The 23,948-nt window shown below is 56.0% G+C and overlaps 2 protein-coding genes across 11 annotated transcripts in view; one reads left to right on the forward strand and one right to left on the reverse strand.

Annotated features, from left to right (window-relative positions):
- Window positions 1-1,575: 1,575 nt before the first annotated feature.
- Window positions 1,576-22,962, reverse strand: RARG (retinoic acid receptor gamma). 2 transcript variants are annotated; one of them, XM_050748937.1, is made up of 10 exons: window positions 22,662-22,962; window positions 21,857-21,923; window positions 18,095-18,420; window positions 6,632-6,780; window positions 6,279-6,420; window positions 5,437-5,597; window positions 5,050-5,226; window positions 4,487-4,691; window positions 4,074-4,232; window positions 1,576-2,878 (listed from the first exon to the last, which is right to left on the reverse strand). In XM_050748937.1, exons 3-10 carry the CDS (start codon window positions 18,276-18,278, stop codon window positions 2,691-2,693), a joined length of 1,365 nt encoding a protein of 454 aa, XP_050604894.1. In that variant the 5' UTR covers window positions 18,279-18,420; window positions 21,857-21,923; window positions 22,662-22,962; the 3' UTR covers window positions 1,576-2,690. The 2 variants fall into 2 exon arrangements, with proteins under 2 accessions (XP_050604894.1, XP_050604895.1); XM_050748938.1 differs by lacking the exons at window positions 18,095-18,420; window positions 21,857-21,923; window positions 22,662-22,962 and adding an exon at window positions 10,874-11,817.
- Window positions 11,120-23,948, forward strand: part of PFDN5 (prefoldin subunit 5) — an 82,904-nt gene continuing 70,075 nt past the window's right edge. The window contains exon 1 of one of the 9 annotated variants that reach the window (XM_050749088.1): window positions 11,120-11,123. The gene's annotated coding sequence lies outside the window, so the exon portion shown is untranslated. Of the gene's footprint in view, window positions 11,124-12,556; window positions 12,561-13,927; window positions 13,932-14,491; window positions 14,496-18,320; window positions 18,325-20,569; window positions 20,574-21,020; window positions 21,025-21,491; window positions 21,496-22,759; window positions 22,764-23,948 lie in introns of those variants that run through there. The other 8 variants (XM_050749074.1, XM_050749076.1, XM_050749085.1 and 5 more) reach the window with 8 other exon arrangements.

Genomic DNA, 23,948 nt, shown 5'->3' on the forward strand with positions numbered 1-23,948 from the left:
GCTAGGAGGGGACAATTGGAGAGGAGGGGCTCTTTCTCTGGGTGGGCTTGGCCGGCCTCAGGCTATGGGGTAGCCAGAACCCATACCCTTCCCCCACAACCAGGGTTTACCACGGCAATGACCCTCCTTCCCCACAGGCCCTGTGGTTTCCTCTAGAGCTTCTTTCACTTTCTTCTTCTGCTTTCCGCCCTCCACTCTTCTCTCCCCTACTCCCACATCCTCAACTTTTTTGTCATATCCACAGGTCACCAGTGAAGAGAGCCAGGAACAAGGTAGGCAAGGCACTGTCCCAGGGAAGGTAGAACACGGAGGCAGGGCTTGAGGGGAGTCACAGAGGGCGAAGGGAAGAGTACAGGGTGCAACAGTAGAGGCCAAAGACACTGCAAAGGCGTGCTGCAGAGAGGTGTGTGGGAGCAAGGACAGATATTCGGAGAAGGTAACAGTGCAGGGGGCGGTGAGTGGAGGTCATGGGGTGAAGAGTGGGAACAGAGAGGGTGGGGGGAGTAAGCTATAAGGTGATAGCAGGGTGGGTGGGGACAGAAGGCCAGAGGGCTCCCTGGGTGAGGGGCTGGTGTAAAACAGAAACACTGTAGCTTAGATGCAGGTTGTGGTTCTTCTCTTCTGGGGCCAGGAACCCTCATAAGAACTAAATGAAACTTCAGGCCAGGCACGGTGGCCCACGCCTGTAATCCCAACACTTTGGGAGGCTGAGGTGGGTGGATCACTTGAGGTCAGGAGTTCGAGACCAGCCTAGCCAATATGGTGAAACCCTGTCTCTACTAAAAATACAAAAATTATCTGGGCATGGTGGTGCACTCCTGTAATCCCAGCTACGCAGGAGGCTGAGGCAGGAAAATCGCTTGAACCTGGGAGGCAGAGGTTGCAGTGAGCCAAGATCACGCCACTGCACTCCAGACTGGGCAACAAGAGTGAAATTCTGTCTCAAGAAAAGAAAGTACTCCTTCCCCAAAGAAGAGCAGATATGCACATATGCATAATTGGAGATGGGGACAGGCTTACAGACCTGTGAAGTCCATTCATGCCCTCCCAGAGATCCACAGGATCCAACATAAGAACCCACACCAGGCCAGATGCAGTGGCTCACGCCTGTAATCCCAGTACTTTGGGAGGCCAAGGCAGGCGGATCACCTGAGGTCAGAAGTTTGAGACCAGCCTGGCCAACATGGTGAAACTCTGTCTCTACTAAAAATTAAACAAATTAGCTGGGTGTGGTGGTGCACCCCTGTAATTCCAGCTACTCGGGAGGCTGAGGCAAGAGAATTGCTTGAACCTGGGAAGTGGAGGTTGCAGTGAGCCAAGATTGCGCCACTGCACTCCAGCATGGGCCTGAACCCACACCTGGTGGTTGTGGGAAACCCGGTCACTCAGGGTGAGTCCCCACGGCTCCCTTTCCCCCATCCTGTCCCCACCGCAATCCAGGCACATTTCATCCTGTTTTCTTCTACCAAGAAAGCTGCAAAGTCCAATCAATTACAAGCTTTCCCTACTCACTCAGCTTCCTCACCAGGTCAGCTGATCATTTCCCTACCACCTCCTAAAGGGAGCCACATCCCATGAGTTTCCATCACTTTATTTTGCAAAAATAGAAAACTCAGCAATATGCAATACAGCGGGGTACAGGGGAGATGTAAACAGAGGGGAGGGGACAGTACCCTGACCCCCCAAGAGAACACAGGGAGCCAATGGGAATCTTATTTGGCAGCTAAATACAAACTGGGGATTGGAGGAAGAAGGGAGGGGTCACAGGGGCCCTGGGCTCCCCCACCCAAGACCCCTGGAGGAAAGGGTCAATTCCAGGGTGTAAACAAAAGCTAATAAATAAATAGAGGCTTCCTCTGGGTCAGGGCAGGATCAGCTAAGCAGCATCCCCCCTCCCTGGGCCAAGCTGCTCTGGGGGGTAAAGGGTGGAAGGCACTAGGGAGAGAGGGATCCCCTGGCCCCTCTGTAGTGTAGGAGGGTCCCTGCCCCGATGGCTGAGATGGAGGGCAGGAGGAGCCCAAGGCACATGACAGGGCTGGGGGAGGGACTTGTAACGGAGGGCACAGGGTGAACTCTGCACCCGAGCCAAGAGGTGCAGAATGGACCTGCATCTATCTGTCCCTTTCACCCTCTGTTCCTGCCCCAGAAATGCAGGGCCCAGCCTGCCCCCACCTTGACCTGGCACAAGGACGGGGCACAGAGGCTAGCACACACCCTGCAGGTGCATCACACAGCATTAGGCACCAAGGGTAGGGGCAAAAAGGTGGGCTCAGCCCTTCTCCTTTGCCCCCTTTTTGGTCTCTAGTGTTCCTATTTGCTCCCAGAGAGCCAAGCACCTGGCAGAGGAAGGGGCTGTGGAATGGCAGGGTCTTCCTCTTGCCCTGGGGAGCCTAGGACCCTGGCACCTGAGGGGCAGTGCTGAGATTTTAGAGTCCAAACTCAGGCTCATCCCTCTGCCCTCTCTCCTGGTGGGAGCAGGGCAGGCCCCCAGGACTGGCGAGGGAGCCGGTTAGATCGGGAAGGGGATGAACACAGAGGCACCCCTGGAAACTTTGGCAAAAACAAGGAGCTCATTGGAAGGGGTGGGGAGAGGGCAGAGCAGGTCCTCCCCCAGTCACTGGCAGTCTGGGAGATGGTCAGTCTGCTGCCTGGAGCCCCAACCCCCACAGCGGAGAGGTCAGGGGCCCTGGTCAGGCTGGGGACTTCAGGCCCCCTTTGCCCTGGCCCCCGGGAACCTCATCCTCGCTAGAGGCATTGGGATGGGGACCAGGCTGCGAGGAGTCATCCTCAAACATTTCAGGGTTCTCCAGCATCTCTCGGATTAGGGGAGGCATCGGGCCTGGAATCTCCATCTTCAGGGTAATAGCCCTTTCAGCTCCTACAATGGAGAGGCAAAGAGAGAGGCTCAGGAGGACAGAGGCACATGGCCCTTCAGGCCATCTCCCTAACCTTTCTCAACTGCCTCTGACTCCCCTAGGGGGCGCCCAGCACAGGCCCACCACCTCTCTGTCCCCAGCTCATCCTCTTCTCACTAGGCTTCCTGGGTGCCACTCCTCTGCCTGGAACCTCTACCTGGCCTTCTCTACCAGGCCTGCTGCCTATTCATCCCATTCTTTCAGGCTGTCTCTTCAGAGAGCACAATGCACACAACTTCCAACCCCACTCCCCAAGTACCCCACTCTCGAATGTCCAGAGCTTGCCAGTTGTTCCTAGTCCTGTTCTCTTAATAACATTTATTACAACAGCTAATATTTATCAAACACAATGTTCCAGACATCTTTCTAAGCCTGGACTGTCCAATAGAACTTTGCAATGATGGGAATACAGTAGTCACTGGCCACATGTGGCAATCTGAAATGTGACTACTGCAACTGCAGAATGGAATTTTTAATTCAGCACAATTCTAAGTACACTGTATGTGTTATGGGTTTTTTTTGTTGTTGTGTTGTTGTTGTTGTTGTTTTAGAGGCAGAGTGTTGCTGGGTTACCCAGGCTGGACTGCCGTGGCTATTCACAGGTGCAATCATAGCTCACAGAAGCCTCCAACTTCTGGCCTCAACTGATCTTTCTGCCTCAGCCTCCTGAGTAGCTGGAACTACAGAAGCGCACCATGGTGCCTAGCTTTACATTGTATATTAACTAATTTAGTCCTCAAGACAGCCTTACAAGGTGTGTGAAGAATAGCCCAGTTTACAAACAAGATAAAAAAAGTAAAGCAATTTGCTGAAGACTTTGTGTGTATAGATATATAGATATATGTATGTATATGTACTTGGAATTGTGCTGAATTAAAAATTCAGTTCTGCAGTTGCAGTAGTCACATTTCAGATGCTTAAAAGCCACATGTGGCTAATGACTATTGTATCCCCATCATTGCAGAAAGTTCCATTGGACAGTACTGGTTTAGAAGCAATTTGCCCAAAGTGTCCCACTACTATGTGGCAGAGCTAGGATTCCAGTGTAGACTGCCTGGATCTCGACTACTCTGTTCTAGTCTCTGCGTGTCCACCTGTCTGACCTGGGAGACCAACAGCCCTGGGAAGACAGAGAGGGGACACCCACTCATGACTCACCCTTAGTGCTGATGCCCCGGAGGTCGGTAATTTTCATGAGCATCCTTGGGAACATGTAGGGCTGGCTGGGCCGCCGGCGCCGGGCATATAGCCTCAGGGCTTCCAGCAGTGGCTCCTGCAGCTTGTCCACTTTTTCGGGCTCCTCCAGGTCCATGCGGTCTATGGGGACAAGTATAGTGGAGTTAGAGGGGAAGGAAGAGATGGGGAAGATACAGTGACAGATGGCTGATCCCCAACTGGCCTTTTGGGAAGCCTGTACAGGGTTTGAGAACTCTGTGGATGGGGCCTGGTGCAAGAATTACCAGGGGAAGAGACCGCTGGGTCCTCCACGCCCCCTCCCAGTCAGAGATCCCGCATGGAGTGGTGGAAAAGGAGACTGAGCACTGAGCAGACGCCAGGGGGCGCCCCCGCACCTCCGCAGATGAGGCAGATGGCGCTGAGCAGCCCTGTCTCGGTGTCATCCATCTCCAGGGGCAGGAGCTGCCCAGCAAAGGCAAAGACAAGGTCTGTGAGGGGCCCGAAGCCGGCATTGTGCATCTGGGTCCGGTTCAGGGTCAGCCCGTCGGAGAAGGTCATAGTGTCCTGCTCTGGGGTGTACCTTGTGCAGATCCGCAGCATCTGAAGATGGGAGGTGGAGGAGGGTTAGTGCTGTTTCTGAGGGATGGGGAAAAGAGGGAATGAGTGGAAAGTGAGGAGGTTAGGTCCCCAGTGAATGCAACCTGAAGCAGGCATGGAGAAGGCAGAAGTGGAGGATCTGAGGCTTGGCAGGGGTAGTCCTGGGAAGTCAGGAGGAGACAGGGCATCCAAAAGTCTAGGATCAGGTCATAGAGGGAGGGGCTAGGACAAAAAGAGAGCAGAGAAGTCCCCCATGTGTGGCAGGGAGTGCAAGGTAAGGAAATCTTTGCATGGATCAAGGAATTGTTGAGGGTCCCATATGAGGGTCGGGCTGTGGCAGGACCCACAGGGCCTAACTTACCAGGATATCTAGGCAGGCAGCCTTGAGCAGAGTTATCTGATCAGCAATGCTGAGCCCTGTAAAGCCAGGCAACCGCTTGGCAAACTCCACGATCTTGATGATGCACTTGGTGGCCAGCTCACTGAACTTGTCCCACAGCCCCAGATCTAGCTGCACGCGGTGGTCTGCACTGGAGTTCTATAGAGGGGAGGGGTAGGAGGTTGGAAGGCAAGCTAAGGACCACCTCTGGAGACTGTCTTCTCCCTACCAATATCCCAAGCTCTCTCCTCTGCATTCTGATGCCTTCCTTGTCCTCAGCACCAGTCGATGATAACCTCCAACATAACCCAGCCCCATTCCCCGAAGTGAAGAGTGCCCTGCCCTCACTGGGCTCTGCCCATTCCTTACCGTGGTATACTTGCCCAGCTGGCAGAGCGAGGGGAAGGTCTCCTGATGGGCTTTGCTGACCTTGGTGATGAGCTCTTCTAATTGGGGGCTCAGCTCATAGCTGTCAGGTGACCCTTCTTCCTTCACCTCCTTCTTCTTCTTGTTCCGGTCATTTCGCACAGCTTGTGGGTGGAGGCACAAGGAGAGAGTCAGGACCCTCAGAGCCTCCCTTTGGGTGTCTTCTCTCACCCTAATTTAATGTGCTCAGTCCTTATCATGAATATCTATTCTCTGGCACTGTAATTAGTGCCTCAGTTTCCCTATTGCCTATATTAGCTCCTATTCCCAGGCTGGTTCTCCCCAGCCCCACCCAGGGCCTGCGGCCCCTGCTCCCTCCCCAGGCCATTCGGCTCCATCCTGCCCTTCCTGTCACCCTGCAGGAGCTGGGGGAGGGGGGGCAGGATATGCAGGCGGCAGGATATCCACTTATAGCCTTGGCAGCACAATGGTGGGGGGGGTGGAGAGGAGGAGCCACCCCATATCCATCTCTGGCTCAGTCCAGGGGAGGGGAAGGGACTGGCAAGCCCACCGGCTTCATTTCCCCCATGAAACAGGGGGAATGTGAGACCCTACTTATTCACCCATTCAGAGGAAGGGTCAAGCTCCCTGAGAGGGAGAATGGGAAACAGTGGGGCCTCCTGGGTGAATGGAGCTAATCAAACAAGACTGGCCTGGGAGAAGGCAGCACCCCAGGGCAAGCCAAGTCTCAGAGGTCAGGGAAATGGGAGTGGCCAGAGGAAAGAGGGCCACAGCCATAGGGTAGGAATGGAGTGCTCCTGCCCAGGCCAAGGATGGGAGCCTACCTTCCTTGGACATGCCCACTTCGAAGCACTTCTGTAGCCGGCAGTACTGGCAGCGATTCCTGGTCACCTTGTTGATGATACAGTTTTTGTCGCGATGACACGTGTACACCATGTTCTTCTGGATGCTTCGGCGAAAGAAGCCCTGGAGTTGAGGGAAAAAGACAGGGTCTCTGAAGCACAATGCTGGGAGTACCATCCTCTCACTGGCCTTGCAGGTTGCCCCAGGCCTGACCTAATCTATTAACCACCTATGTGCAAAGCAGTGCTGCTCACACACAGCATCTGTGTGCCTGGTCTCTCATCTTATTCGGGTAACTGGATCCCCCGTCTGCCCACCCCCACCACGTACACACCTTGCAGCCTTCACAAGAGCTGACCCCATAGTGGTAGCCAGAGGACTTGTCATTGCACACGAAGCATGGCTTGTAGACCCGAGGAGGTGGAGGGGGCGAGGGCGAGCTGGGCACCATCTCCTCTGAGCTGGTGCTCTGTGTCTCCACCGCTGGGAGGGAAGCAGTGATGTGAGGGTCAGGGGAGAAGGACCCCACAGATACCCAGGCTTCCTCATCACACACACCCCATGTGCATTTGTTCCTTGGCCCACCGGTGAAAGCCATGACTACCACAGTGCACTAGTCCCAGCAGTAAGCACTGTCAGAATCCTCTAAACGACCACTGTTACCACAGCTTGCTGTGACCCCTAGTCCGCCCTCCACAGTCTAACCAACTTGTTCACAAGAATGCCAGCCCTCACCCTGTATGACATGTTTAATCCTCCAAATTCCAGACCAAGGCCATTCTGGAAATTGACTTCTCTGGGTCTGTTTCCCTAACTACAGGAGGTAGATAGAAGGGTTAAAGCCCTGCAGCTCTGAGCTCTCTAGTCACTCTCTGTCTCTTTGGTAGATCTTTGTCGGGTAGTCTACCTCCCACTGTCCTCCCTGTGGGGCAATAACTCTGGGGGCAGGTAGGCAATGACAGGCTTCCTGTAGCTGGCACTGGCCAAATGACCTGCTGGGATGCTTAGCAGGTAGACCAGGACCTCATTTCCTCTCCAGTAGTTCGGGGGGATAACTCCTCAGGCTTCTCTCTCACACCACCCCTGAATAACTGACAGCGGAGCAAACGGGGCACAGGTCTCAGGGGAAGACGCACCACAGCCTTGGTTCATGCTTGAAGAAACTGAGCCACAAGAGGGGAAGTGACCAGCTCAGTGCCACACCACCAGTGGATCCAAGTGGCTGTTGAGTCAGAGAAGCTGGGGAAGCGGAGACTGAGGTGTTTGCTCAGTTTCTCAGGTCTGGAAGCCATTGGAGGTGTAGCAAACTGGAGAAGTCAGGTGACAGTAGGTAAATGGGACTGATGGGGGAGGGGACCTGTTTCTGGACCCTCTCTGAGCTTCTGTCTTCACTCTGAAAATACCCAATTGCAGCTCAAAAGGGCTCTCAGCCCCACAGTATGGGGAGGACATGCTCTGCTCTGTTCAAAGGCTGCCGGTTAAGTGTGTGTGTGTGGGCGCGTGTGTGGTTGGTCTTCAGAGATTCCAAAAATTTGTAAATTATTCACCTGTACGACCTGTTGCCCAAACCTGGAGGACCCAAGTTAATGCAAAAAAATTCCTAAGACCCTCCCTAAGGTGTGTCCCATGCACCCACCTCATGAACACCTTCTCCCCTCTAACCCTCCAATGCAGCCAGAAGGGCGGAAGGAATGCCCAGGATGCCAGGGTTCCAGGCTAGCTCCACCCACCCCACAGGAGGGAAGCCCTCCCCACCCCCAACACACATACATTCAATTAGCATAAGAATCCTGCCAGAGTGAGATTCCCCAAAGGAAAAGGAGAGAGGAGAGGGGGAAAAAAGGGTGCCTGAAGTCTATTCAAGACTAGGGACGGGGGCTCCAGGAGGGGCTAGTGCTGAGAGATGTGGGGAGGGCTGGAATGCCTTTCCCAACCTCTCACTCCTCAGACCCACCACTGTGTCCTTCGAGGGCACATGTTCTACCCAAGGCCTGTGCGTGGGGTGGTGCTCACTCTGGCGCTGACGCCCTCCCTGCCCGCAGAGCGCTGCCTCATTTCCTCTCTTGCGCAAGGGCCTGGGTGTGGTCAGACTGGCATGGGGCAATGCCAGCCAATTATAAGACTGGGGGCCTTAAGGAGACAGGCCCGGGGGCAACTTTTTCCGTCTAAGTGATACTGTCACATCCCTACCCCCTGAACCCTAAAGTGCAGCCTAGTGGCTCTGAGGTCAATCTGCGAGGTCAAGGCCCCAGAAAGCTAACTGGGTCTACTCCAATCAGATCCCCTCCCCAGCCTGGGGCTTGGACCCCACCGTAGGGATGCTGCTCCTGGGTTAGGCAGGGGCCCCTGCTGGGGAGGATGGGGGTGGGCTCTGGGGTTTTCTCCTTTTAAAGCCCAAATTGCTGAAATTGAGGAAATTCCTGACCAGGCTGCGCGGAGCTTCAAACAAACTCTTTATAACCGGCTGTAAACGCTCCCAGCTGTGAGGCCCAGAGCTGAGCAGCCCGGACTCACAATCTAGCACACACCTCCTTGGAGACACACATACTCACAGGTTAACAACACGCAGGGCACCAAAGCAGGCATATTACAATGGGCTTCTAGAACCCTCACTAGATTCTGGCACAGACGCAAAGTCAGAATAGAGACACACTCACTCCAGCCACACCGTGGAGGTAGATGTACCAGTCACAAGGCTGACACACAACACCCAGCACTTGGCCACACAGGGGAACAGCTCTACCGCCAGACAAACACCCCAGCCTGTGCACGCAGCACCAGGACACCAAAGCCTCCAAACAGGCACACACACACACATATCCAGCCCACCCCCACCTCCCAAGCAGCCTTCCCTCTGAAAGTGTGTGGGGGCAGGCCTGAAACTGGCTTTGTGTGTCCACCAGGATCCCAGAGGCCAAAATTATTGGTCCAAATTAAAACGCAAAAACCTACTGCCAGTCAAGCCCAAAGGGCTTCTTCCATAGGCCTGAGAAAAGACAGGGTCTCCACCCAGCCCCCAGAAGCCCTACCTGGAAGATTCTTTCCATCTCAGCACCCCTACAACATACAACATACCCCAACTCCCCGTTCTATTGGGGAATGAGAAGAAAGTTAAGAATTCACAGGGATTTGCTGCAAAGCAATAGTTCCATGTTTTCTCGTTTCTTTAAATGACACGCTTTTAATTCTTCCCCCACCCCACCCAAAAGTAAAGTAAAATAAAGTCCGGTCTCCTTGTTTGCCATCTCCCTCTTCCAGCTTCCCAGTTGTTAAATTTGAGCAGCTCTGCTCTGGAACCAAAAAAGAAAAAAAAAAAGAAAAAAAAATCCGAACTTGTAAACAGCGCTGCCTGGTGCCAAGGAGCGAGGCGCGTTGGCGGGGGCTTGGTGACCTGGCGTGCGCACTCCCCCAGCGCCCGCCGCCCCGCCCGCTGCCCGCCCCTTCCCACCCTTCCCAGAGTGCCCCCAAACCCCTCGTCCCCGGCCGTCCGCACCCAGGCTTCGAGCACATCCCAGCCCAGGGTAAATTTGGGGGGTGTTCCAGGCTCTGCTCCTGGCCCCTCCCCACACCCCACCCCCTCCAGGCACTGTGGCCCAAGCTTCAAAGCCGCCTCTCATCTGGACTTCATTTTTACTGCTTCTCAGTCCCCAGCTTTTTATTACTGCTCTGGAAAGGGGTTCCAGGGCCCCCGGCCTGGCATCTCCCATTTCACGGAGGGGGAAGATAGATATTTGGGGACCCAGCAATGGTACTCGCCCTGCCGCTGTCAACTTCAGGCCGCCCCCCACCACACACACAGACTTTGCTTTAAACTTTTCGCTTCCTGCTGAAGTTGTGTGTGTTGGAGCCATAGGAAAAAATCATCTCTCTGCATATAACCGCATACACGTTTCCAAACATTTCTTTTTTTATATGGAGAGTGGCGTACAGAACTCAGCCTTCTCCCTCTTATGTGCACAACCTTTTCCACCCGGCATAACACACAGGATGCACTCTCGAACACAGCACTTTCCAAAACCGCCCCCGCAGCCACGCAGGGGCACACGCCCTCCCGGCCTCACGCCATAAACATCCCCTCACAGGCCATGTGGACCTGGCAGCTGTCGCAGGCGACACTGGTGGAAAGACCCTTGCTCCCACACCCACACCACCTAGGCAAGGCGCTGCACACTCCAGGGATTCACACGCTCTGCAAACAATATTTTTAACACTGCCAGCTTCCCACATGGGCTTTACAAACGCCACCCACTGTCCTGAGTGTCATATCCTTCCAGGGCCACGGACCTGAAGGCGCAAACTACCCACACACCTCGGTCTCCCCCTATCCCCAGGAACTCTGGAGTGGCATCAACCACAGGTTCGAGCTAAACACCCACCATAAAAACCACACACACTCCAAACACTACTGCACACACGCAAAGGAGACGCTGAGGCCCCCACGTTTAAAGGGCCAGTACCTTACATAGAAAGGACCAGAAGCTCCTCCTTGCACCCCAGTTCCACTCTTTACACACGGAAAGAGTAAATCCCAGCCTCTCCTGCACCCTACACCCCAGCGCCGGACTCGGGTACCTACATTGCAGGCTGGTGGGTTGCGGCCAGGCAAAAGACTCAAGTCCGGCGAAACAGGAGCCGCCGGTGGCTCTGCGCAGCAAGCCGGTCCCGGGCCCGGCCGCCCCGTACAGCCGTCGCGGACCCGGGGAAAACGTTTCCATACAGTCGTACATCGCGACCCGGCTTGGAGGGAAGCTGGGTGCTAGAAACACCAAGGACCCGCAGCCGATTCCCCCTCCTCCCCCGGCGGCGCCCCGCTCCAGCAGGGGGGGAGGGGGAGGGCTAGCATAGGGCGCTGGGCTGCATGCGGGGCAAGGGGTGGGCGGGGAAGAGGGGGATCCCCAGCAGGGGAAAGGGACTGGGCGGGGCGCGAAGCTGGGGCTGCCGCTTTAGCCTCTGTCCAGCTCTATCTGGGTGCCTCGGCAGCTAGCAATGGGGAGACCTTTTTAAAAAGCGAAGCCCGGAGGGGTGGGGGGTGGGGCTTGGAGAGCGAAGGGGGCCGGGCACCGAGATGAGCAGAGCTGAGAGTGGAGCGCACACATACACATACGTACACTAGCTCCGCGGCGCGCGCTTGCTTAGACACACATCCGTGCATGCATTTATCTTATCAGGCACCAAGAATTTGCAAATATGCAAGAGTGCACATACATGTGAGCACGCATATAAAATCATGGGTGCACACACGTTTGTGCAGACACCTTGCTCGGGAGAATGTTTGCAAGCATACTCTTCACAGCTTATAGGCTTTGCACGCATTTGCACTGAGGCGCGTGCCCAGGTCGGGGTTGGAGAAAGGAGTGGAGGAACCAAGCATAAGCATTTCCTTTCAGAGTTTTTCCCCTCCTCAGACTCTCCCTTTTTCACGCTAGTCAATACAGGGGTGTTAAGGATGATTGGGAAGAGGGGAAAGTGGAGGTCCCCGCGCGCTGCTGCTCTCCTGAGGCTCGGGACCTGCACTACCTCCACCCCTCTCATTCCCAGGCCTGGCTCCGCCCTCCCCCTCCGCGCGCCCGCTTCAGGGCCGAACAGTGCATTCCTGCGGCTCGGCGCGCGCTGCCTCCTCCTTCCTTCCCGTCTCCCCACCCCCGGTCCGAGGGCCGGAGCGCGCTCCCGCCGTGAACTCTCCGGGAACCCCCCTCGGGGCGGGTGGCCGAGCGCGCTCACCTCCTCCTGACCCGGCCCCGCCCCACCCCGCCCAGGCCGTCTCCACCGCGGCCGCGGAGTCCCCCGCCCCCTCCAGCGCAGCCAGAGTCTACCCCTCCTAGCCCGAGAAGTCCGCCCTCCACCGCGGCCCGGGCCGCCTCCCTCCGAGTCCCCGAAGCCCTATCCTGCAACTGACGCTCCCTAAGCGCCTCGACTGTCTCCCTCGATGCTCCTTCCTCGAACATAAGTTCACTTTTAGAGCACAAAACTACCCCCTAAGCTGTGCCTGCCGTGCCAACTGCGCCTCGATGAATCTGCCCCTGATGGCCAAATCCCCTCCTCCAGTGTCTGAATGCCAAGGGCTCCCTCGGCAATAGGGGCGCTTCCGGTCACTGACTGTTCTCAGGGTCTTTAAATACCCCCAGCCTAGGCATAAGTGCCCTCCCTTCGGTCCCACGCTAGTGCCCCTCAGCTCTCCAAGGGCCGCCACACTGTTCCCTGGGTTGCCCCTTCCGGCACTGAGCGCCCTCGCCCGGCGGAGAAGGGGGTGAGGTGGGCGGGGGTTTGGCCACGTCAGAAGTTTGCCCTGGCCCTGCAAGGCCGAATGGGGGACCCTGGCCCCGGACAGCGCCAGCGGCGGCGACTCCCGGAAACCGACCCCTCCCCCGCGCCCCGCCTTCAGCCGCCGGGTCGCCCGGCCTGCCTGCCCAGCCGGCTCTGTCAGCGCCGCTCACACGGGCAGCGCCGCGGAGCGGGAGCGGCGCCCGGCCCAGCCCTTCCCCCGCCAGCCGGCTATGGCTGGGCCAGGGCGGGGCGCGCTTTTCTAAGAATCTGTTGTACCGGGTGGGGGGCGCACTGGGGGTGCTGCAGGAGTGGGGCGCCTGTTGGAAGAATAAAGGGCAGGAAGGGGTGCCAGAGTAGGCGAGGGATGGCGGGCGCGGGGGAGGGGTAGGGGCTGCCGGGACTGGGAATAGGCCTGACTTGTGGATGGCGGGGAACCTCGGGGTGGCAAGAGTGACTGGTGGGCTTGAAGCAGGAATGGGGAGGGAATGCACTGCTCTTTCCAACCCAGTGTAAGCTCCCTCCTGCTCCCCCAACCCCAAATACCCATTTCTGAATCCAGTCACCCCCACCCCACAAAAAGAAGAAACAAAGAAAATAGAGAGAGAGAGAGAGAGAGAGAGAGAGAGAGAGAGAGAGAGAAGAAAGAAAAGAAAGAAAGAAAGAAAGAAAGAAAGAAAGAAAGAAAGAAAGAAAGAAAGAAAGAAAGAAAGAAAGAAAGAAAGAAAGAAAGAAAGAAAGAAAGAAAGAAAGAAAGAAAGAAAGAAAGAAAAAAGAAAACTTTCTGAATCAGAATCTGTCCAGCGACAAACAACAAAAACAATCAGTTAAGTGCAAAATAGGGAGTACCCCTGAAAACAAGAGGGAAAGAGCCTTGATTAGTCAACTTCAAGCTGTCAGTACCCCCCTTCCCCCTCAGAAATCTGAAAGGTCCCAATTAAGTCAGGCCTGCCTGGTTGGTAATTAGAACCAGAAGTGGCCAGGCCACAGGGAGGGGGTTGGGAGGAGGGCACAGGAGGAGTTGGGGGAGGGCTCCAGGAAGCCATGAGTCCTCAATAGCCCCCATTTCTCTTCACCAGATGCACCCCACTCCTCATCACCCCATCTGTGTGTGCATCCCAGGCATTGCATGGAGGGGGTCCTTAGGACCAGGCATTAGGGCATCAGGCCCTCCCTCCCCATCAACCCTGACCCCCCCATTCTAGACAGATTTAGTACAGCCTTGGGGAGAAGGTAAGAGGATGGGGGATCTAGTGCCCCCTCTTTTCCCCAAAGTTTCTCCAGACCTTATTGCAGCAATTAGACCCATTAGCCTTCTAGCATTTCATGGGAACCAGATGTTCTCCGCCATCCTGGTGGGAGTATGAAGGGGGGCTGCTGCCTGACTCACCCTCTTCCCTATGATCCCCACCACCAGGGCACACCCCCCTCCCAGCTAGAGCCCCACAAAGGCATAGTCCTAGAGGCAAAGAGGAGTGTACCCCTCCCCAACTAATAAGGCCATTAGCACTCAGATTCTTTCGGGGTCACCCCTCAGAGCCCCTGCCACCCTGGCAAGGATGAGTTTGGCCAGGAAGAGGCAGAGCAGGGACAGCTAACTCCTTATGCACCCCGCCTTTCCCTTCTTGCCACCTTCTGGATGGGGCTTGAGGATAACTGGCTCTGAATTCTTCACGCTAAATTCTCCCTTTTTTCTAAAACCCTCCCTCGAAAAGCTGAAAAGGGGGCATTTCAAAGTAAAGCAGGCCCTGCCAGAAGGGTGAGTCCTGAGGTAGGAGTCCCACCTGAAGGGAAATGGGAGGGGGTCTCTGGAGGAGGGGGCAGCAGAAGAGCAGAAGAATAGGGAGGTGTGAATGAGAGTGGGGCCCAAAGCAGGGATGTGAGGCGCGCTGGGCAGGATGGGGGCTGGGACCGGGTAGGGGGCCAGGAGAGGGGGGTGCAGCCTGGGCCCTGGCGGCGGCGGCTTGCCCGGCTCCCCCCGCCAAAGAGGTTTCCTGTTGCAATCAAAGCCCCGTTTGTGTCGGCCTGGAGCTGGAGCCTGTGCCGGAGGAGGAGAGACCAGGGAGGGGAGGGGAAAGGAGGCAGTTGACTGGGGTTTTTTCCTGGAGGAGGCCTCACTGCTCACTGCCCTTACCCGCCTGCTTGTTCTCCTTGCTTCTCTCAGTGCCTGGCTTCTCTGTGTCTGCACCTTTGCGCCTGGGTAGCTGTCCCTTGTCTTGTCTGTGAGTCTCTCTTTTTCAGTTTCTTTTAAGCGAGACTCACTCTCTCTCTGTGCCAGCCTGTCCTCAGTTTCCCCATGTGTGGTAACTTAGTGTGGTGAAGTCTGGGGTTCTTGCCCCAGGGACAGTGGCCCCATGGCCAGGGCAACATCGCTAGGTTCAGAGGACAAACTGGGCTAGGTCGTCAGGACCACAGCTGTCTGCTCAGGAGTGGGAGGAGGGCAAGGCTTCTGTTCTCTCTCATCAGACTCTGTTCCCTGTAGAAAGCAAATCTAGAACACACTAGGATTCACAAACATAGAGATACATAGGGACACAGACACCAGGGGTTTCATGCACATGCATGAACACACACGCACGCACACACACATACACACACCCCTCTGCTTTCCATGAGCACAGGCCTGTGCTTGCCTCAGCAACATGTGCTCCCCTGAGCCTCCCATCCACCACCATGCAGTTCCGAGACGCCTGCCTCACCCGCTTCAGACCCCGAGACAGCCCCAGGAAGTACAGCAAGACTTCAATTCTCAACAAGGATGTCCCCAAGGTGCCAGGGACCCAGTAATATCCAAGAGCCAGCCTCAGGGAGAAGTGCCAGACCTCTTCAAGGGCCACCTCTCTTAGTCTGTGTGTGAGAGAGAGTGTGTATGTGTCATCCACAGAATAAGGGAGAGGGTGATGAGACGCACAAACTCAAGGTGAGTATGCCTTTGGCATCAGATTTAGGCCTCTAAACCCTCTCCACTAGATGCGCCCAGCCAAAAAGGGACAGCAGGTCAGAGAAATGAGAGAGGACACTCTGTCACCCTTCTGCTACTCTCCCACTCTGGAAGATTTCCCAGACTCCTGGGTCTCTTCCTCTCCCCTATGTCTTCCTCTCCACTACCACTAGGTGCTGCATGCCCCACCCCCAGTTAAGCCACGTAGGGACCCACCCCCAAGCCTTCCCCTCCTCCCTCCTCCTGCCACCTCCCTGCCCAGGCCTGTCCCTCCACGCTAGCCGCACCCTCCCCAGCTACCTGCCCTGGCTCTGGCTCCTCCCTTGGATTTCTCCTTTCAGCCCCCTCCTTCAGCATGGCCTTCGAAGATGGAGCCCAGTCTGACCACTTCCCTACCTTGACCTCACTTTGAACCCTGACCTTGATCTCAGTGTGTCCACAGCACAGGGGCACAAGGGGGACGTCACTGGGGACTGGCTACTAGCTCTAGCGTTGTCCCCACTACCATTCTCTCTCCTCTCCCTCTCCACTCCATCTCCTTTACTTGCCTCTCCCAGGACCTGGGAAAATCAAGTCCCAAGAGGCTGAGTTGTAGGATTCGCTGCCAGAAGTACATTCATGTGGGGAGGGTGGTTCCTTCCCACTTCCCCAGGTCCCTAGGACAGATTCGTGGGGTGAAAATGAAGTCTGGGGAAGCCCAGCTGAAGTTTCCAAAAAGGGCACTTTGTGCTCTCTTGTTCACCTACATGCCACTCAAATAACCCCTGTTGGACTACAGACATGCCACCAGCAGGCTTCACCAAACGCCAGCCACAGCGTCAGCAGCACTACGAAATCCCTCCTCACTCCTCACACTGACTCTTTGTTGCACACACTGGAATTCTTTACATGAGCAGAGGCTCAGGGAGATGCTGTGCACACACAACTGCATCAAGTCTGGAGGCACCACACACTCACCCCTTCTCCAGATGAACACACTCTTTCCACTGGAGCTGCCAGCCCAGCCTAGTCGCCCCTTTCACATACAGACACACAACCCTCTGCATGCCCCCTCCTGGAAGCAGGGCGCCTTCTCTTCTACCTCTGTCTCTGCACTTGTGGACCCATGAAGGATGTGCCTTTATCTTTTTGTCTTTTTCTCTCCAACTCTGTCTCAGAAATTGCCCTTTCCCCCGCCCTTCAATCACCTTCTCTTGTCCCCAGTTGAAGCCTTCTCTTAACCAGCTTGGCACCCCCACCTGTAATGTAATGGCCTGGCCAGGAGGAATGACTACCAACTGGGAGGAGAGGGGTCCCAGAGGGAGGAGGAGAGGAGAGGCCCAAGCCTTGCCTGCTGTCAGCACTCAAAGGCTTAACCCAAAGAGGGCAGGCCTGGGGAACAAGTAGGGATCTGCACAGCATGCAGGCTCTATGCCAGACCTGCAGGGAGGGGAGGAGCCCAGACCCACACCGATGGAGGAGAGGATGCTTCTGGAACACCCCCCTCTGCCTCTGGATTACTTATGGTACAAAAGCTACCTTCTTTGCAGTCGTTTCTATCCTCCCCAGAACCAAGAAGCACAGTCTCCTGTCCCCACACATCTTTGGGGACCTGGCACAGGATTTCTTTCTCCTTTCTGCAGCCTCCACGTAATTCAAAGCAATTTCACCTTTTTTTTTCCCCTCTTTGAGACAGAGTTTTGCTCTGTTGCTCAGGCTAGAGTGCAGTGGCACGATCTTGGCTCACTACAACCTTTGCCTCTGGGTTCAAGCGATTCCCTCAGCCTCCTGAGTAGCTGGGATTACAGGTATGTGCCACCACACCCACTAATTTTTGTATTTTTAGTAGAGACAGGGTTTCTTTTTTTTTTTTTTATTTTTTTGAGATGGAGTCTCGCTCTGTCGCCCAGGCTGGAGTGCAGTAGCATGATCTCAGCTCACCGCAACCTCTGCCTCCCAAGTTCAAGCGATTCTCCTGCCTCAGCCTCCCAAGTAGCTGGGATTACAGGCACACACCACCACACCCGGCTAATTTTTGTATTTTTAGTAGAGACGGGTTTCACCATGTTGGCCAGGCTGGTCTTGAACTCCTAGCCTCAAGTGACCCACCCACCTCGGCCTCCCAAAGTGCTGGGATTGCAGGCGTAAGCCACTGCGCCCGGCCCAGTTTCACCTCTTGATCACAGAACCAGGTGACTATCCTCCCAGACTCTTCTGCTTCCCATTCTGGCTCCCCACAACTCCCAACTGCATGCAGGCAGCAGCTTCACCCTGCACCAGACCCACCCCCAGCTTGCCCACACAAAGGTGTGCCCCTCTACTAGTTGACTGACCCAGGAGGCAGTTTTAGATACCCGCCCTCCAAGTTTTAGGCCTGCTACCTCCCTATCCTATTTGAACAGGAGAACTCTCATTTGCAAACACTTCCATTGAGTCCACATCCAAACTCCTTCCTTACCACCACTGCCACCCTCTGTTACTCACTACTACTCCATTAGGCCAAACCCCTGTCCCCTGCCTGTCTTCCTAACTGGGGTGCCAACTCTTTTACCATCTACCCTCCAGATGCCCTCCTGTTTCCATTTGCCCTCATTCCCCAAGATCCCTGAGACTCACACAGAGAGGCCATCTCCTTGGGGAGGTCAGGCTGGCCCAGGCCCCGGAAGCTAGGGCTCAGCATCTCGAAAGGCGGAGACCCCCTGAGTGCCCCTGGGAAGGCGAAGGGGAAGCCTGCCCCTGGGTAGCCAGATCCAGGCCCCAGGGCACCAGCCGCAAAGAGTCGCTCCTTATTGGTGGCCATGGCAGCTGCGGTGTGGGAGTCCCCTGGGGTCTGCAGTGGGCGGGGGAGGTCTTCAGCCACAGCCCCTGCCCATGCCCACTGCCCCAGCCTGGGAGGCTCCGTGCCCGCCCTGCCTGGCCTGCCCACTGGGCCTCCAAGAGTCCTAGGGAGAAAGAGAGGGAAAGGAGAGATGAGAGAATGACCACTCTGAGGTTCCAAGCCCCATGACCCTCTCTCAGTTGCAGTCTTCTCCCTCTGTGCTGCTATGGTTTATCCTGCCCTGGCTCAGGGCCCTCGCAGTGTGGCAGAGAGGGCAGGGCAGGGGGTTATGCAGGCTCTGAGAAACTCCATAGGAGCTCCAGGAAAGGGTAAACGGAGGTCCCAAGGTGAATGATGGTCTGAAGACTTCTGGTGGAGAGAACTCCTAGACTGGGAAGTGATCATGAATCACCACAACTGGGCTAAGCGTTTGACCTACCCCTCACATCAGTCCTGTGAACTGGGAGTTAGGATTCCCATTTCACATATGAGGAAACTGAGATGAAGTGACTGGCTTAAGGTCACATGGCTGCAAGTGGGGGAGCCCAGATTCAAACTCTTTACCATCCTGGAGAAAACAAACATAACTCTGTTATTACCTGGGAGCCCTACAGCTCTCTGGAGAGGAGTACAAGGCAAAGGTTGGGGGACAGACTCTAGAGCCAGACTACCTGGACTGTACCCTACCACTTGCTAGCTGTGGAACTTCAGGCATGTTAATCTCTCTGTGCCTCAGTTTCCTCATGCGTCACTTGGGACTAATAATAGGGCCTACCTCATATGGTCGTTGTGACGACTAAATAAATTAACCAATGTCAAGTGTTTGGCATGATGTAGGGCACATAGGGAATGCTATGTAAATGTCTCATATTAGTTCTCTTTGTACCTGATTTTCCTCCATAGCTCTGCTTTAGTAAGCACTTCCCTCTCTATTTAACACTCCCTCTTCCAGTTTCCTCTCCCAATTCTTCCTGTCTCTAATTTTTCCTCACCCTCTAAGCCCTCTTGTACCCACTGCTTCAAATCTAAGGATGTTGATGGAACCACACTTGTGCCAAATGTATGATGCCAAGGAGCTGCTTCTTGGTCAGCTGACTTTACTTCTCTGCCTCCTTTTCTCTCTCTCTCTCTCTTTTGAGATGGCTAATGTTTGTATTTTTAGTAGAGATGGGGTTTCTTCATGTTGGTCAGGCTAGTCTCGAACTCAGGTGATCCGCCTGACTTGACCTCTCAAAGTGCTGGGATTACAGGCGTGAGCCACGTGCCCAGGCATTCTGCCTCTTTTTCTTTCTTATCCCTGGGCTCCCTATTTCTGGGACGTTCTCCCTGCATCCTCTCCTCCCCCAAAGTAGGCTTCCGTCTAAGAGTTTAAACCTGAGCCCAGGGTTTAAAGGGGAGGAGAAGGAGGTAGACAGAAGATGGGAATCCTAGTGCTAAGTAGGTGGTTCCTATCCTGATCCTCTGACAAAGGAAAAGGTTGGCTTTCCCAGGAGCCCCAGAACTTCTCGCCTCTCTAGGCAGTTAGTGGGCTAGGGAGGAAGAGTCACCCCAGCCTGGGTATCTCCACCAGCCAGAACCATAACAGACTGCTGTGAAGGGCAGAGAAGGGCCAAGAGACTAAAACGCAGAGAGACCACGGGGTGGGCAGGCCCAGAGGAAGGGGATGGATATATCTGCCTTTCTTTCCATCAGTATTTGCTTCTAGGATCGATAGCTCTCAGTCTTTATACCTCTGGTTTTTATTTTTGTTTTTGCTTGTTTTTCTTTCTCTCCTCTACCTTGGCCTTCAAGCCCTTGAGGGTAAACTGTCATGGAGGTTACAAGAACCCAGACCCCAATGCCATCACACTTCACTCAGCCCTTATGAATGAAGCATCCCCTGCCCCTCACCATGGCACCACCCATACACCAAGCACCCTCAAACTCTTTAACCCAGTGTTTTCACAAGCCCTAAAAGTCTGAGCTCCAAGCCTCCAGGGTCCCTCTCCTTTTCCTTCTCCTATTCCCCTCCGAAGTTCTCATCCCTAGTTAAGCCCAGATGGAGCCAGGAGTTCGGGGCCCCTGAGGCCCCTGGGCCACAGCTCAACTGGCCAGGCCACATTCCAAGTGGATTAACCCCTCCAATGACAAGGGTGAGAAGCTACTAGAGGACTCCCCCATCCACATGTTCCCCAGACTTGGCTTAGACTGGGAACAAGGCTCTCTGCCTTAGCCCTCCTTGTCTTTGCTTCTCACCTACCAATGGGAAACACAGGCCTGCGGGGAGGGCAGTGGGGGGTTCCCACAGAGGGATGCTCAGCTCCTGATCCTCACCAAGGAATGATGCTGCATGTGAGCCAAGGAGAGTTGTCCCTGGCCTTCCTCTTATTTTGCCTCAGAGAAGGGACTTGGGAGTTGAGTGAAGAGAGGAAGGGGACAGAGATTCCTCCCACTTCTGAGCCTTGATTCTCTCTTGGCTGGGAAGAGAAGGGGAGGGTCTTAAATCTAGGGTAGAGGAATGGACTAAGGAATTGAAGGCAGTGCAGAGTAAAAGGAAATCCTAAACTGAGGCCCCAGATGCCTTGGTTCTTTGGGGGACCCGTGGAAAGTAGAGAACATTCTTCCTCTACTAAGATGCCATCTCAGATGGTGGGGCAGGGGGGATGACGGACTAGGGGAGAGGGGCTTTTACAAAGCTGCTTCTCTTAGAGCTGAGGTGGAGTTGAGGGGAGGGCATGGATGAAGGGGGCTGCCGGATGGAGGGGGGTGCGTTTCCCTGCCGCCCTGCCCGCTCCAGAGCCTGGAACAAAGCTGCTCTTGTCGGCCACTCTCCACCCGCTGCCCCCCTCCCCTCTGTATAAACACGACCACCTTTTTCCATGACCCCATCTCCAGCCTGGGCAGAGAACCCAGGCATCCTCTGCTCTAGCCTGGGCCCCCAGCCTGCTCCCCAGGAGGCAGCAGTGGGCCAGGCTTCCTTGGCCTCGTGCCATCCCTGGGGGAGTCCAGACCCTTGAGTCTCCACCTCTCATCCCCAGGTGCCCTCCCTCCACCCTACTAGCCCCAGGGAGGGGCAGTGCCCAGGAGGCAGGCAGGCAATGCCAGTGGAATGTGTGTGGGCATCAGAGGGCATGGGCAGGGTGGGGCAGAGGGGGGAACTGGAGGTGCCAGTTAGGTGGCTTTCTGAGCCAGGGGTGGGGGTGTGCCGGGATGTGGGGGGGCGTGCCCCATGCTGCCTACTAGGCTGTAGGCCACAGTGCGTGTGTGTGTGTGTGTATGTGTGTGTTTGTGTGTCTGTCTATATGGGATACCCAAGCTCCAGGCACCCTGCACACACTATCCCCACTCCCCTGTCTTCTCTCTACTTGCCTCAGGGATATGAGACGCTGGCTGTGGTCCTTGACCCCAACTCAACATCTGACACTAAGGGCAGAAGCCTCAGACTTGAGGACTGGGATTCCAGCTGCCCAGGACCAGAGCCCTAAAGCAGGACAGTCATCTCAGTTTTTTGCCCTGAAGACCTCCTACTCAGGCTCCCCTGCCGCCCCACCACCACCACTAACAACCAAGCATCTTCTTACCGGCTGGCCGCCTGCGGAGACTGGCTCCTACATACTGGGTCAGGTTGAGGGAACTGGGCCGTAGCTGCTAAAGACAGAGAGGCAGCGTCAGTGGAACTCTGGGACCAGCACTCCTGGGTCCCTGTCCCGGTCTTCCTGCTCTTTGTTTGTTCCATTTGGGCTTCCCTCAAGAATACTCCAGAGGTGCCCCCCGCACCTTGGCTGGAGGGAGCCAAGGCTCGCACCTGGGCTGGGAACGTGTCGGAGGGAATCCAGAGCTTCAAGGAAAGTTCACAGATCCCTATCCTATGCACTAGTCCCTCGGAACTGCTGGACGCGGAGGGCCAGGCTCACTTGCCTCTGAACGTTTTCCTTGCCTTCTGATGTCCAAGGTGTGCCATTCCACTGGAGAGGGAGGAACTTGGACCAGCATGGAACATCAAATCTACCCATCAGAGCCCGGGGGTAAGGGGGTGGTAGTCTTTCCCCGCAAGAGAATCCCTGTCTTCTCTCACATTCCCAGCACAAAAATATAAGGAGGAATGCCCCCGGCTGAAGACTTCCCCAAATGCTCTCCTCTGCTATGCACCAAAATGCAGGGCAGATGACCCAGCCCATCCTCAGCCTGTTAAAATCTTCCCCATTCCCTTCCCACAGCAGGGCTGGCCCGGGTCGGGGCAAGAAGCCCCCCTCAAGCCCGGCGGCCAGCCTGGCCAGCCTCTGGAGGACATTCGCCCGTGCGGCTCCTCCGCGCCCCTTCCCCCAGCCGCCTCGTCGGAGGACCCAGGCGACGGAGCGGGCGAGCCTCCTTCCCCGCCTGACTCACCTGGAGTGGGAGGGGGAAGGGAGGCGGCGGAGCCCCGAGGTCCCGGCGTCGGGCGGTCTCTGGGATGGAGCGTCGCAATGTCCGGGGCTCGTGGTACTGGGGGGCTCCTGGGGGGGCACGGCTTTAGGCTGGGACTGTCCCGGGGCCTCTCGGAGCCCGCCCGCCCACGTGACCGCCCCAAAATATCCGACACATTTTCTCCCAAACCGCACACTGACTCTGCAGGCGGGGACACGGAAAATATTTTCTTTCTTTTTCTCCCTCCCCACCCCCCCCCCTCCCTGCCCAGCTCCCTCCTCCCCCTCCCGCCCTCGCTCCTCCCTCCCCTGCCTGCCCCTGCCCGGCTCCCTCCTCTGTGCCCTGGGGCTGGGGGGCGGAGGGATGGGTGGGCGGGAGGGGGACAGGGCGGGGCGGCCCGGGACGCCTGGGTCTCTGCCCCTCCCATTTGCTAGGCTTCCGTGACTCCATCCCCTGGGAGGCCGGGCACGGCTGGCAGAGGAGGTCAGTGTCCTGGCCCCGTGATGCCAACCCTTTCTCTCTGGCACTTTTCTCCTTTCTGCGTTTTGGGGGGACTAGTTGTCTGTGGCCAGGCTGTGACTCTTCCGAGGCCAGTCTCTGGTGCCTCCCCAGAGTAGGCAACCGGGCGCTGGAGTGGCCGGGCAGAAGTATGCCAGATCTAGAATAGATGCTCCTGCCCTTATTCTTTGCTCAGCCTTCACCTGCAGGTCCAAGTAGCCTCTCCCTTCCCCTAGCCCACCTCAGTCCCTTGGTCCCAGGAGCAAACTGGTTGACTAGTGGCTGTTGTTGGGGGTGCTGAGGCCAGGGTTCACAGACATCTTCCCTGTGGAGTTAGGGCGCCTAGGTCCCTGGCTGCCAATGTTGTCACCACCTTTAGGCCTGGATTTGGAGAGGGAGAGGCTGGAGAGGAGGGCAGGAGGAACTGTGACTGGGAGTGGGAGGAGCCTTGGGCTGGGTGTGAGAGAGAAAGCACAGGCAGAGGGTGTGTGTCTGCCCTAACCAGCACCGGCCTGCCTGCCTGCCTGCCTGCCTGGTAGATGTGCCATGAATGCTTTTGACTCTGGGTGTGTGTGTGTGCGCGTGCGTGTGTGTGTGCACGCGCGTGCGCGTGCCAGTGCCGAGAGTCAGTGTCTGCGTCTGATGGGGGCATTCTCTGCTTCAACATAGACAGACTCTCAACCCTAGAGTGCGAACCCAGTGGTTTCACTCTCCATTCCACTGAGGACAGAGGTAGAGAAAAGAAGGGGTCTGTAGTCCAAGCTGTGTGCA

This window comes from Macaca thibetana, chromosome 11 (genome assembly GCF_024542745.1).
Source record: "Macaca thibetana thibetana isolate TM-01 chromosome 11, ASM2454274v1, whole genome shotgun sequence".
NCBI classification, from domain to species: Eukaryota; Metazoa; Chordata; class Mammalia; order Primates; family Cercopithecidae; genus Macaca; species Macaca thibetana.

Bases quoted from the DNA above. Each gene is read 5' to 3' on its own strand.
- RARG (XM_050748937.1), bottom strand. From the start codon at position 18,278: ATGGCCACCAATAAGGAGCGACTCTTTGCGGCTGGTGCCCTGGGGCCT. The intron at 5,227-5,436 runs GTAAGGAATGGG...TCCCCTCTATAG, and splicing joins AGCTGGGCAAGTATACCACG to AACTCCAGTGCAGACCACCG. The intron at 4,233-4,486 runs GTGCGGGGGCGC...TTGTCCCCATAG, and splicing joins CATCTGCCTCATCTGCGGAG to ACCGCATGGACCTGGAGGAG.